The 14,835-nt window shown below is 39.6% G+C and overlaps 1 protein-coding gene across 2 annotated transcripts in view; it reads right to left on the reverse strand.

Moving 5' to 3' along the window:
* Window positions 1-14,835, reverse strand: part of alox12 (arachidonate 12-lipoxygenase) — a 56,259-nt gene that overhangs the window by 11,705 nt on the left and 29,719 nt on the right. For both annotated transcript variants that reach the window (XM_060935861.1, XM_060935870.1), the window contains exons 2-10: window positions 11,830-11,973; window positions 11,312-11,513; window positions 11,131-11,212; window positions 7,553-7,675; window positions 7,257-7,363; window positions 6,788-6,960; window positions 1,397-1,540; window positions 1,103-1,306; window positions 927-1,013 (exon numbers count right to left, since the gene is read on the reverse strand). In XM_060935861.1, coding sequence (XP_060791844.1) covers window positions 927-1,013; window positions 1,103-1,306; window positions 1,397-1,540; window positions 6,788-6,960; window positions 7,257-7,363; window positions 7,553-7,675; window positions 11,131-11,212; window positions 11,312-11,513; window positions 11,830-11,973 — 1,266 coding nt within the window. The remainder of the gene's footprint in view (window positions 1-926; window positions 1,014-1,102; window positions 1,307-1,396; window positions 1,541-6,787; window positions 6,961-7,256; window positions 7,364-7,552; window positions 7,676-11,130; window positions 11,213-11,311; window positions 11,514-11,829; window positions 11,974-14,835) is intronic.

Below are 14,835 nucleotides of genomic sequence, written 5' to 3' on the forward strand. Positions count from 1 at the left end.
ATGTCTTGTGTGATCTGATCTCCAATGGTGAAATAAACCGGTTGTGATATAAGTAGTCTGTTATTTTAGAAGATAAATTTAATATATAATTTAATATGTAGCCTAATAAAAATAATATTTTATAACATATCACGACATATTACTGTCTGTAACTGTTCGTCACTAAAGCGTTTTCTAAGATCATAATGTCTGATATTATTATTATTTTACACACACAATAAGCGCGTGTGCGTAAAGTTATAGTAAACCACCCCCCACCTTTTTTTTTTTTGAGTCGCCGGACCCACCCACCTCCTGCGTTCCGGGACCTCCCACTTCACAAATTAAGCACTGCCTAAAATCATTACATAACTTATTTAAATAACTATAGGCCTATCATTAATAATAAAACACAGGTCAATCAAGTTTATCAAGCTGGCGATTTCACTCCAAATCAGCAAATCCATTGAATTCCTCATCCTCGGTGTCGCTTCTGAACAACTCTGCCAACTCCAGCAGCAGACGAAGCGCCGTTTCCTCTTCTTCTGCGTGGCTGTCGTCAGACTCAGCATCAGCTCCAGTTATTCCGCAGTGAAAAAAAAAAACATATATACGTCGCACCGGAGTATAAGTCGCATGGCTAGCCGAACCATGAAAAAAAGTGCGACTTATAGTCCGAAAAATACGGTATGTTGAACACAATCCACAAAAACAGGATAGAAAAATGTGTACAGCATAAGGGTGAATATGTTGTAAATTATAAATACAAAATTAAGCATATGTAATTTTACTCTCATTGGTTCTGACTTTTCAGACACCCGGTGCTTACGTAGCTCATCCTTGACCATGTATGCATTATTAGGTAAAAGGTGACATTTAATTGCATCAAAATTGCCAAACATTTTCAAGTAACTTCAGTCTATATATTTTCTGTAGCTGATGCTCACCCTTTTGAAGATGCCATCAGGAGAGACGAGCTGTGTGCGTGCACGGCAGTTTATCTCCAGAGTGTACTTCAGATGAGGAGTGAGCAGCTGTGGCAGAGGGATGGAGAAAGAGAGACTTACCACCATACCTGACATTTTTTGTTTTAAAGAAAGCTCATCCATACTTTCCCACTAACCTTGTTTATAGGGTGGACTTCAGGGAGGTGACGCAGTGTAGCCACACAGAACACCTCCGCTATGAGGTGAGTTCGCAATAGGTGCGATAGCACCTGGAAGACCTGAAAGTCAGCATGACTGACCCACATTTTAGCCAATAACCAAGCCAGAGGTGGATCATTAGGGAGGAAGATGGGTGTGTCCTTGCTAGGATTCTGTTCAAGCTGAGAAACAGAAAAAGGGGAAGGAATGAATTTTTTCATGAGGCATATTTTCATTAGGCCTCTGCTGAACAGGCTTGGTGAAAACATTACCTGTATAGCGATAGGAATGAGTCCCTTGTCTGGATGTTCATATAGTAAACACAAAGGAGCTGCTATATGCTGCTTATTTCCTCTGATCACATTCTCAGGGACACCATCCATTATAGCATAGTCAACAAGGTATACATTACCAGCCTTTAGAGAGAGAGAGAGAGAGAGAGAGAGAGAAAGAGAGAGAGACTTATAGCTTTTAAAATACCAGGACAAATGTATTAACTATTGTACTGGTACATGGATGGATTATAGTTAATTTTGCAGTCTGGTTAAACTCATAACAGCAGGTTTTGTGCTAAACCCAACACAATGCTCCTGATGTAATCATGGTATGCACACAGGCGTGTTTTCAAGATATGAAAACATCTGGGGCTTTTAAGGGCATTCCCTCCCTGCACCATTTCAAGAAATTTTTAAGATGCTGTGTGATGACCAAAATGAACCAAGGTGAATTCTTATTCACAAAGTACATTAACAAATAATGTGTAGTTGAGGGATACCATATGCTGATTAACACCTTGTTTATATTTACCTCTTGTTCCATCTGTAACTGACACACACAATTCATTTCTATTCAATTCAGTTCAATTCAATTGTATTTGTATAGTGCTTTTATCAATGAACACTGCCACAAAGCAGCTCTACAGAAATATATACATATTGGATATGAATTTTACATATATGAATTTGTAGTTTTCTCCCCAATGAGCAAGCCAGAGGTTATGGTAGCAAGGAATAATTCCCTGAGAGGACATAAAGAAGAAACCTTGAAAGGAATCAGACTCAAAAGGGAACCCATCCTCATTTGGGTGACACCACAGAGTGTGATTATAAATAACTCGTTTTTTTCACTGAGTGCTATATGGTTAAAAAGTGTGATCATCCATCCATCCATCCATCCATCCATCCATTATCCATAACCACTTATCCTGTGCAGGGTTGTGGGCAAGCTGGAGCATATCCCAGCTGACTATGGGTGAGAGGCAGGGTACACCCTGGACAAGTCGCCAGATCATCGCAGGGCTGATACACAGAGACATACAACCATTCACACCTAGAGTCAATTTAGATCCTCCAATTAGCCTAACCTGCATGTCTTTGGACTGTGGGGGAAACCTGAGTACCCGGGGGAAACCCACGCAGACACGGGGAGAACATGAAAACTCCACACAGAAAGGCCACTGGGCTCGAACCCAGAACCTTCTTGTTGTGAGGCAAGGGTGCTAACTACTATACCACTGTAGTAAGTGCCTACGTGTGATCATGTAACCAGGAAATTAAAGTTAAAGTTTTAACATGAAGTTAATTATGATGAAGTTATCATCTGTTCACTGGAGACTTTTGTGGCAATTACAGTTCAGAAGTTATCATGGCAAATATAGTCATAAGCAATAGCAAAACTGTTTGTATCAATTGCAGTCCCAAGCCAATTTCTCACACACATGCGTGCACGGACACGCACACCTGGCTCTGCTGAATTTGCATTATAAACATTGACAACCATAAAATGCCATAAAACACAACACTCACAAAGAACTAATGAAAAAGAACAGAAATCTTTCACTAATCTTTCATGAATGAAATCTTTTATGAATGCAGCTTAGCCATTACAGCACATCAGTCCATGTCTCTACCTTTTTTTTTTAATCAGGCACCAATTATTTTTTTTTAATTGTCCATCAGTTGGCATGTGGAATTGAATTAAATAAGCAACTTAAAATTGACTACATAATCAAGATACAATGCCTGGCCCCAAAAAAAGCAAATCCTTAAGAGCCTTAACACACACACACACACACACACACACACACTAGTGCATCTTAAACAATTAGAATATCGTGAAAAAGTTCAATATTTTCCACAGTTATTTACAAAAGTGAAAAGTTAGTATATTCTAGACTCATTACATGTGAACTAAAATGTTTCAAGCACTTTTCTATTTTAATTTTGATCATTATGGTCTACAATGCAAAAAAAAAAAAATCTCAAAATATTCAAGTATTTCATTTTGAGTTTCAGTAAACCAGTATAAATACTGTATATCTCTCAGTCTAGTTCAGTACACACAACCACAATCATGGGGAAGACAGCTGACTTGTCAGTTGTCCAGAAGACAATCATCAACACCCTCCACAAGGAGGGTAAGCCACAGAAGGTCACTGCTGAAAAGACTGGCTGGAAAAGGTGCAGAAGCAACAGGGATGACCACAGCCTTGAGAGGATTGCCATGAAAAGTCAACTCAAGAACTTGGGAGAGCTTCACAAGGAGTGGACTGAGGCTGGTGTCGGTGCATCAAGAGCCACCACATACAGACATCTTCAGGAAAGGGGCTACAACTGTTGCATTCCTAATATCAAGCCACTCCTGAACCAGAGACAATGTCAGAAGCATCTTACCTAGGCTAAGGAGAGAAAGAACTGGACTGTTGCTCAGTGGTCCAAAGTCCTCTTTGCAGGTGAAAGTCTCATCTCATTCTCATCTCATCTCATTATCTCTAGCCACTTTATCCTGTTCTACAGGGTCGCAGGCAAGCTGGAGCCTATCCCAGCTGACTATGGGCGAAAGGCGGGGTACACCCTGGACAAGTCGCCAGGTCATCACAGGGCTGACACATAGACACAGACAACCATTCACACTCACATTCACACCTACGGTCAATTTAGTCACCAGTTAACCTAACCTGCATGTCTTTGGACTGTGGGGGAAACCGGAGCACCCGGAGGAAACCCACGCGGACACGGGGAGAACATGCAAACTCCGCACAGAAAGGCCCTCGCCGGCCACGGGGCTCGAACCCGGACCTTCTTGCTGTGAGGCGACAGCGCTAACCACTACAGCAGGTGAAAGTAAATTTTGCATTTCATTTGGAAATCAAGGTCCTAGAGTCGGGAGGAAAAGTGGAGAGGCATGGAATGCAAGGAATTTGAACTCCAGTGTGAAGTTTCCACAGCCTGTGATGATTTGGGGTGCCATGTTATCTGCTGGTATTGGTCCACTGTGTTTTATCAAGTTCAATGTCAATGGAGCCACCTACCAGGGATTTTTAGAGCACTTAACGCTTCCATCTACTGACAAGCTTTATGGAGATGCTGATTTCCTTTTCCAGCAAGACTTTCAAACAAAAAAAATGATAATTCACTTTACATGAGATGAGAATATAGAATATATGAAAAGTTTACCTTTTCTGAATTAAATTACAAAATAAATTAACTTTTTTGTGATTTTCTAATTCTTTGAGATGCATGTGTGTGTGTGTGTGTGTGTGTGTATAAACACACACACACACACACACACACACACACACACACACACACACACACACACACAGTGCTCAGCGTAAATGAGTACACCCCCTTTGAAAAGTAACATTTTAAACAATATCTCAATGAACACAAACAATTTCCAAAATGTTGACAAGACAAAGTTTAATATAACATCTGTTTAACTTATAACATGAAAGTAAGGTTAATAATAATTTAAATTTTAAATTTTTTAAAATTTACTTTCCAGAGTATAGAGTTAGATTACACATTTTTTCAGTTTTAATCAAATTAGGATGGTGCAAAAATGAGTACACCCCACAACAAAAACTACTACATCTAGTACTTCGTATGGCCTCCATGATTTTTAATGACAGCACCAAGTCGTAGCATGGAATGAACAAGTTAGTGACATTTTGCAACATCAATCTTTTTCCATTCTTCAACAATGACTTCTTTTAGTGACTGGATGCTGGATGGAGAGTGATGCTCAACTTGTCTCTTCAGAATTCCCCATAGGTGTTCGATTGGGTTCAGATCAGGAGACATACTTGGCCACTGAATCACTTTCACCCTGTTCTTCTTCAGAAATCCAACAGTGGCCTTAGATGTGTGTTTGGTCATGTTGGAAACGTGCACAACGACCAAGGGCACGGAGTGATGGTAGCATCTTCTCTTTCAGTATAGAGCAATATATCTGTGAATTCATGGTGCCGTCAATGAAATGCAGCTCCCCGACACCAGCAGCACTCATGCAGCCCCACATAAGGACACTGCCACCACCATGTTTCACTGTAGGCACCATGCATTTTTCTTTGTATTCCTCACCTTTGCGACGCCATACAGTTTTGAAGCCATCAGTTCCAAAAACATTTCTCTTGGTCTTATCACTCCAGAGTATAGAGTCCCAGTAGTCTTCATCTTTGTCAGCATGGGCCCAGGCAAACTCTAGGCGGGCTTTTTTGTGCCTGGGCTTTAGGAGAGGCTTCTCTCGTGGATGGCATCCATGCATGCCATTCCTCTGCAGCATACGCCATATTGTGTCACAGGAAATAGTCATACCAGTTTGGCTTTCTACTTCTTTAGATAACTGCAGTGAAATTGCATGCCAATTTTCTTCAACCCTTCTCATCAGAAGACACTCCTGTCAAGGTGTTAACTTCCGTGGACGAACTGGACGTCTCTGTGAGATGGTTGTAGTTCCATCTTTCTTAAATTTTTGTACCACTTTTGCTACAGTATTCTGACTGATAAGTAAAGCTTTGCTGATTTTCTTGTAGCCTTCACCTTTGTAGTGTAAAGAAATTATTTTCTTTGGGGAATTCTGAAGAGACAAGTTGAGCATCACTCTCCATCCAGCATCCAGTCACTAAAAGAGGTCATTGTTGAAGAACGGAAAAAGATTGATGTTGCAAAATGTCGCCAACTTGTTCATTCCATGCCCAGAAGACTTGTTGCTGTCATTAAAAAACCATGGAGGCCATACAAAGTACTAGATGTAGTAGTTTTTGTTGTGGGGTGTACTCATTTTTGCACCACCCTAATTTGAGTAAAACTGAAAAATGTGTAATCTACGTTATATTATTAACCTAACTTTCATGTTATAAGTTAAACAGATGTTATATTAAACTTTGTCTTGTCAACATTTTGGAAATTGTTTGTGTTCATTGAGATATTGTTTAAAATGTTACTTTTCAAAGGGGGTGTACTTATTTACGTTGAGCACCACACACACACACACACACTCGTGCATCTCAAACAATTTGAAAATCAGGCCATTTTGGTCGTCAGGCCAAAATCGGGATATCCCAAATCTCCTGATGGCCCATCTGGGCTTGATGGTGCTGCAGGTAGGTGCCTCCTCACAGCTCCAGGGTTCCCTAAGCTTAGGATACCACAAATGAAATGTGTTTCTTCAGTTCACTTCAATCATTGCCTTTAAAATTGATGCATTAATCCATATTATCTGATTGTTAAATACCACTGGCTATGAATATGTGGGTGGACGGTGGCACTGTGCTGTATTGGAGGATTCAGGTTGACCAGGATAAAGTGGATACTGTAGATGAGGATGAATTTTTCAAAAGGTGTATGAGATCATTGCAGAAATTATGCACTCCACTTCACCTTAAGCTCTTTATCCAGGGTGGTGTTGGGACTTAAGAAGGCCTGCACCATGTCTCCAGGGACAGGAAAGTTGGAGGGCAGTTTCTTGCACCTCTGGATCATCCGTGGATTTGACCCATTCAGGAACTTATGGCCAAAAAACCAGTCCTCCTTCCAGTGTTCCATAGTGTATTCTAATAACATTCAATTAGCTAGTATTATTGAATATTGTTGTGTACAGCTCAAGCATGAGGTTTAAATAAATATTTCTATTTACAGACAATATTTATTACTTTACTGTAAATTAATTGTAAATTGAAAATAATGCAGCTATTTGGCATATAAAGGGCATTGGACCACAAGTGAAAAGCTACACTAATAATACTCATCTTACTTATGATACAAATGCTTTTCTAAATATTTTTTGCTACAGTAAAGTTGATTAGAAATCACTTGTTTGTAACAGGATGGGAAAAAAAAGCAACTACACCAGCAACTGGACTCCGTAATTTCCAAAATAATTGTTTAAAATCATCCAGCTCTTCCCAAGATTTCCCAAACCAGAGAACAAACTTCTTCAGACACAGCTCCAAAAGCCTGAGGGTGATTAAACATAATATGTACAGATGTTCATGACACACATGTTTTTATCACTGCTTAAATGTAAATGTGTTCCTCTCAAGTGATGTTTTATTGAGATTAATAAAGCATTTTGGGTGAGATGGGAAGGATTTAATTAATACTGTTTTGATAGATAAACTTGACATTAAATAATCCACTGCTCACGCGTATTGAAGTGACCATTCAAAGTCACAGCGCTTCTCATTGGCAAAGCGAACATCCTGGGGTAGGTCTGCCTCTGATTTGGCATCTATGCATTTGGGAATTCCAGAAGCCCAGGCTTTCCATCTGATAATATAATATAATAAACAATAGAATAAAATTAATCTAGTATAACACAAAAAGACTCCAGTAATATAAACAAAACAGTCAACAAAAGCTGTAAAATAGGTCAGGTATGTCATTAAGGCCCAAAAACAATTCTTTTAAAACATTTCTACAAAAGTTAATGCAAGAGAAATCAGAATTAACTGAACATCGACATATTAAACTTTTCACATTATTGTTCAGATATAATGACAAGTAACATCATGTAGGGATCCACTCTTCTGCAGCAATTCAAAAAACAGAGAACATCCTATGGTAGATGTTCTCAGTTGCACAGCCCTCTGGATAAGAAAACTTCTGATAGCCTTGAGCCAACTGATTTTATTTAATGTATGCAGACAGTCTTCTCTCTGGGCAGGACCCTGGTAATATCAAAGGCATTTCACAACTTTCTGAGCTCTATGCAAACAGTTTCAGTGGGCTTCCTTCCCAGTTGCCAAATTTCTTTTTGTCTAGGCCCTCCACATAGGGTCCTTGAGTACTCAGTCATACCCCTAGGTAATTCTCCAATGAAATCCACACCCAAGCGTTATCAGTCTAAAGTTTAAAAAAAAAAAAGGAAAAAAGTGAGCAATATGCCATATCCAAACAGAGCAGACAAGAAAGTAATACAACCCCGATTCCAAAAAAGTTGGGACAAAGTACAAATTGTAAATAAAAACGGAATGCAATGATGTGGAAGTTTCAAAATTCCATATTTTATTCAGAATAGAACATAGATGACATGTCAAATGTTTAAACTGAGAAAATGTATCGTTTAAAGAGACAAATTAGGTGATTTTAAATTTCATGACAACAACACATCTCAAAAAAGTTGGGACAAGGCCATGTTTACCACTGTGAGACATCCCCTTTTCTCTTTACAACAGTCTGTAAACGTCTGGGAACTGAGGAGACAAGTTGCTCAAGTTTAGGGATAGGAATGTTAACCCATTCTTGTCTAATGTAGGATTCTAGTTGCTCAGCTGTCTTAGGTCTTTTTTGTCGTATCTTCCGTTTTATGATGCGCCAAATGTTTTCTGTGGGTGAAAGATCTGGACTGCAGGCTGGCCAGTTCAGTACCTGGACCCTTCTTCTACACAGCCATGATGCTGTAATTGATGCAGTATGTGGTTTGGCATTGTCATGTTGGAAAATGCAAGGTCTTCCCTGAAAGAGACGTCGTCTGGATGGGAGCATATGTTGCTCTAGAACCTGGATATACCTTTCAGCATTGATGGTGTCTTTCCAGATGTGTAAGCTGCCCATACCACACGCACTAATGCAACCCCATACCATCAGAGATGCAGGCTTCTGAACTGAGCGCTGATAACAACTTGGGTCGTCCTTCTCCTCTTTAGTCTGAATGACACGGCGTCTCTGATTTCCATAAAGAACTTCAAACTTTAATTCGTCTGACCACAGAACAGTTTTCCACTTTGCCACAGTCCATTTTAAATGAGCCTTGGCTCAGAGAAGACGTCTGCGCTTCTGGATCATGTTTAGATACGGTGGATGGCATGGTGAATTGTGTTCACAGATAATGTTCTCTGGAAATATTCCTGAGCCCATTTTGTGATTTCCAATACAGAAGCATGCCTGTATGTGATGCAGTGCCGTCTAAGGGCCCGAAGATCACGGGCACCCAGTATGGTTTTCCAGCCTTGACCCTTACGCACAGAGATTCTTCCAGATTCTCTGAATCTTTTGATGATATTATGCACGGTAGATGATGATATGTTCAAACTCTTTGCAATTTTACACTGTCGAACTCCTTTCTAATATTGCTCCACTATTTGTCGGTGCAGAATTAGGGGGATTGGTGATCCTCTTCCCATCTTTACTTCTGAGAGCTGCTGCCACTCCAAGATGCTCTTTTTATACCCAGCCCTGTTAATGACCTACTGCCAATTGACCTAATGAGTTGCAATTTGGTCCTCCAGCTGTTCCTTTTTTGTCCCTTTAACTTTTCCAGCCTCTTATTGTCCCTGTCCCAACTTTTTTGAGATGTGTTGCTGTCATGAAATTTCAAATGAGCCAATATTTGTCATGAAATTTCAAAATGTCTCACTTTTGACATTTGATATGTTGTCTATGTTCTATTGTGAATACAATATCAGTTTTTGAGATTTGTAAATTATTGCATTCTGTTTTTATTTACAATTTGTACTTTGTCCCAACTTTTTTGGAATCGGGGTTGTATAAGCATAACCTTTCATAGCTGCTGGGGCAGGTAGAAATGCCAGGACAAAAAAAATGTACACATGAAAAATAGAAGTCTTTGTGATTTTCTTCATATGAACATTGTGCCTGCTGGCATACACATCATAGAAATTGCCTCAAACAGTGACTTGACAGGTCAACTCTAGGCTCACCATGTTTTGCATCAGTGCTCCTGATATTGTGTGGTTTGTTTGTGCACTATTTCTCCCGCTTAAACCGACTGATACGAGTTACAAACTCTTTAAAATCTCAGAATTGCTACCTTTTCAATACTACACAACTTTAATCACTTGTAATCAGTTGTTTGGTGTTATAGTGGTGTGCACACGAGATCATCATTCATAGAAGTGTTACACATTGCATGATCTTTCACCTTGAGAGATCGCCACCGAAATTTGCTGGCAACTGGGAAATTGGGGCCAAAACTGTGTCGTGTGCACTAGCCTTTACTGATGTTGCTTACTGGTTACTGGCTGATATCCTGCCCCCATCCTCTCCCAACCATTTTCCAAACAGTCTAAGTGCCCATTCGCTAACTCCAAGTAAACTCCACATTCAATTACTGACATAATGAAAGTCCAGACAAGCATTGCCACTCCCCAAACACATCTAGACCTGTAATCATCAAATAATCCTAATAATATTACAAAAAAAGACAATGCACAATCTAAAATTATAATATTATAAGTATGTATAAGTAATGTGGAATTGAGGAAAACAGAATGAATTACAGGATAAATAGCAGGTGTACTCAAAAATCCAAAGAGATCTAAACCTTCCGGAAAACATTTCAGGAAAAAAGCAATAGAAGAAAATAGGAGAGAGTGAGAGAGAAAGAATTACCTTCAGTGAGATTCTGATATAAATAATGCTGTGCCAAGTAATTTCTCTCTCCACCAATAATGCATTTAGTTGGATTACAATTGGGGTAGCAGTTGTATATAATGTATGGGGTAGCAAAAGTATGTGCTAGCATGATTGACTGTGAGTACACATCTATATCATGTGTTCTTTGAAATTGTGAAGAACAGGAAGCTGCATAAGCTATATTGTGTGCAATTGGGTTAACTGTGGCCTGTTAGTTGTGTACTATACTGTTAAACATTCTCTCAGTAACATTTTGCCTAGTGTGTAGTGCCTCCAATCATGTAAATGTAAAAGGACAAGCGGTAAACTATGCAAAATACAGACACCTAGTGCAGGAATCTACACACCGGAAAGTTTTCTGTCTCTCCTGCAGCTGTGCCTTTCGATAAGCCAGCTCCTGAGGCAGGATCTCATCACACAGCTTTCTAGCTGTAAAAGAAAGAGAGAGAAAGAAGCCACCCTTAAGAATCCTAAACTTGAATTAGAATAAGATAAAATCCTCTCCCTAGGGCAGTTGCTCAGACTGACCTGTGCCATCACGGACTTCTACTTTAATATCTCCCACTAACCAACAGTAGCAGGGGAAGGTTTGCGTGTTTTCTCCTCCTGGTGGTGTGACTTTCACATAATTGCAAAACCAGTTATCTTCCACAAAGTACTTCTGCTTCTCCAAGCGTACCAGAAGCACACGACCTAGAGGAGCTGAGCTCTGGACAATGTATTCATCAACCTGTAGAAGAATGAAATAAAATAAAAAGAAATAATTTCAATTTGTGTATAATAATGAGAAACAATGCCTGTTAAAAAGAAGCAATTTCATAATACAGTTTAACATGGATAAAAGACAAGCTAGTTTCCAAAACTGTACAAGATCAAATCCCAGCCACTGTTGAGCGCTTGAGAAAGTTTTGATTGCTCAGTTAGATGCTTGGGTTGTATCCTCAATGGTATGTGACGAAAGAAAGAAAGAAAGAAAGAAAGAAAGAAAGAAAGAAAGAAATTTTGCTACATATTCAGTACAGTCAATCCTCTACACTCTCACTTACGGCGCCTCGACACAGATCCAAGCCTGGGTTGTCCAGCAGTGTCCTCTCACTCTCTCCATTCTCCCCCACCAGGGTTATATACACATAGTTATTAGTGCCCGAGTACTCTAAGGTGCCTGTAGCCACGGTCACTTTGTATTCCATCTGCACACACAATTCACATCAACGCTTGCATCAGGAAATAACCAGTGTATTACAATTTCTCACAGCTGCCAGTTTCAATTTAAAATGATTGATTTCAGAATTTCAAAAATAGGTTTTGTCTCACCAGAAACCTGAAAGGTGCCATGTCTGTGCAAACCTGGATCTTTTACAATAGCATGTCTATACATGCCTGGCTACATCCTTATGGTATGTTCCTTATGGGGAAATGTTAAAATGGAGTAAATTTTGGAAATGGTATAGAGAGAATGTTTATCAATTTTAGACTTTTGTGTGTGTGTGTGTGTGTATGTATATATATATATATATATATAGGGCGGCACAGTGGTGTAGTGGTTAGCACTGTCGCCTCACAGCAAGAAGGTCCGGGTTCGAGCCCCGTGGTCGACGAGGGCCTTTCTGTGCTGAGTTTGCACGTTCTCTCTGTGTCTGGGTGCTCCGGTTTCCCCCACAGTCCAAAGACATGCAGGTTAGGTTAACTGGTGACTCTAAATTGACCGTAGATGTGAATGGTTGTCTGTGTCAGCCCTGTGATGACCTGGTGACTTGTCCAGGGTGTACCCTGCCTTTTGCCCGTAGTCAGCTGGGATAGGCTCCAGCTTGCCTGCGACCCTGTAGAACAGGATAAAGTGGCTAGAGATAATGAGATGAGCTATATGGGGCGGCACGGTGGTATAGTGGTTAGCACTGTCGCCTCACAGCAAGAAGGTCCGGGTTTGAGCACCGTGGCCGGCGAGGGCCTTTCTGTGCGGAGTTTGCATGTTTTCCCCGTATCCGCATGGGTTTCCTCCGGGTGCTCCGGTTTCCCCCACAGTCCAAAGACATGCAGGTTAGGTTAACTGGTGACTCTAAATTGACCATAGGTGTGAACATGAGTGTGAATGGTTGTCTGTGTCTATGTGTCAGCCCTGTGATGACCTGGTGACTTGTCCAGGGTGTACCCCGCCTTTCGCCTGTAGTCAGCTGGGATAGGCTCCAGCTTGCCTGCGACCCTGTAGAACAAGATAAAGCGGCTACAGATAATGGACGGATGGATCAAGTGCTGTCTTGTTGGCAAAAGGGAGTTGTACAAAGTATTAACATCAGGGGTGCCAATAATTGTGGCACACATGATTTCATGTAAAATAATTATTTATTAATGTGGGATTTTTTTCCCACTGAATAAATGCACTTGAATTAAAGGTTGGATTTTTCTCTTTTTTTTTTGCATTGTTGTCCTATATTATTTAAAACAATGAATTTATGAGAAGCCTAAGAACATATCTTAACGAGGGGTGCCAATAATTGTGGAGGGCACTGTATATATATATAATTTTTTTAAGAAAATAAAAATAAACAAAAAATGCAACTGAAGATGTAGTATTTTGTATTCTGAGAAAAAAAAAACAAATTAAATTTGGGTGTGCAGTATGAAATTGGTAGTGCTCCTTCTGATTTTGTATGTATTATACAGAGAATCTTGGCTCCCATTTGATATAATTTAAATAGAAATCAGCTCATATTTAAGCCAAGCTGAAGGAAGAACATAAAGAGCCACACACACACAGGCAGTTTGACACACACAGCCACAAACAGATACTGACTTTTGGCAATTACCAAAAAGTTACACAGTTGGTTACACAAAGCAGACAATTAACAAGGAAAAGGAAAATAGGAAAGGATTCAGCCATGTGAATTTTGTTCTCTTCTGCCATGGGCCATTGCCCTGCCACTACATTTCCATTTAGCTTCTATTAAATTGAGTAAATTTAATACATTTAATCTACAGTGATCTAAACATGAAAAATATCTCTGTGCTATTACAAGGGGTTGTAACATCCATGTATAGATTTGTACCTTAAGTCAAACTATAGCCGTTGTGTAATCAACATGTTGTACAATGAGAGCTTCCTTGAACAAAAGGTTATTTGCAACTTATAATGCAATAGCAGATACTTTACTAAATTAAAGCATAGTGATCAATATTTACCTTGTAAGCCTTGTTTGTGACAACTTGTAGTTTCTCAACCACTTTCTTTCTCTGGCTTTTTGCAATTTGTTTGGTATTTTTAGGTTAACTTTCCCCAACTTAGAAAAACATAGTTCAACATTCCCCATCTTATGTCTCTTCTTTCAAGTCGTTCCTCCTTTCACTCCTTCCCTTCCTCTCTGTATGGCTATGCCCAAAACATGCATCAATATATTCTTCCATGTATGTTAATATAAAATCTAGTTACAATCCCCTAATCCCCTTACACACATTCTCCTTTTTGTAAATAACAGTCTTTTATAGTTTTGCTTTTTAGTTCAGGAAGCAGACCTACAGGTTCAACACTGTGTAAATTTTATCAGGCCCATGCAAAGCAGTATTTTAACCACACAAAGAGACACAGCTTCTGTGATCTTACAGACTTGTGTACACTACATGGCCAAAAGTATATGGACAACTGACCATCATAATCATGTGTGCTTCTTGAATATTCCAGATTTAATCATAATTGCTTGACCTTAGTGCAGGTTTTGACACCACTGATCATATTGCTCTCTTTGATAGACTACAAAATTTGTTGAAGTTAAAGAAACAGCTCTTTCCCTGTTCAGGTTTTATGTAACTGATTTTGATCAGTTTGTAGATTTAAATGGTGACTTCTCTATGCATACTGAGGTGAAATGTGGTGTTCTACTAGGTTCTATTTAAAGCCCACTGCTTTTTTCTTTATATATGGCAATTTCTGAGTAATATTATTTGTAAGCATGTATGGCAGCGAAGGTGCGGTCAAGTGTCAGCTGTGAACGGCGAGAAGTCAGGTTGAACTAGCAGGTAACATGTGTCTAATTACTTGCTGCTATTAATGTGCATCTCTG

This window comes from Neoarius graeffei, chromosome 1 (assembly GCF_027579695.1).
Source record: "Neoarius graeffei isolate fNeoGra1 chromosome 1, fNeoGra1.pri, whole genome shotgun sequence".
In the NCBI taxonomy this organism is placed as follows: domain Eukaryota; kingdom Metazoa; phylum Chordata; class Actinopteri; order Siluriformes; family Ariidae; genus Neoarius; species Neoarius graeffei.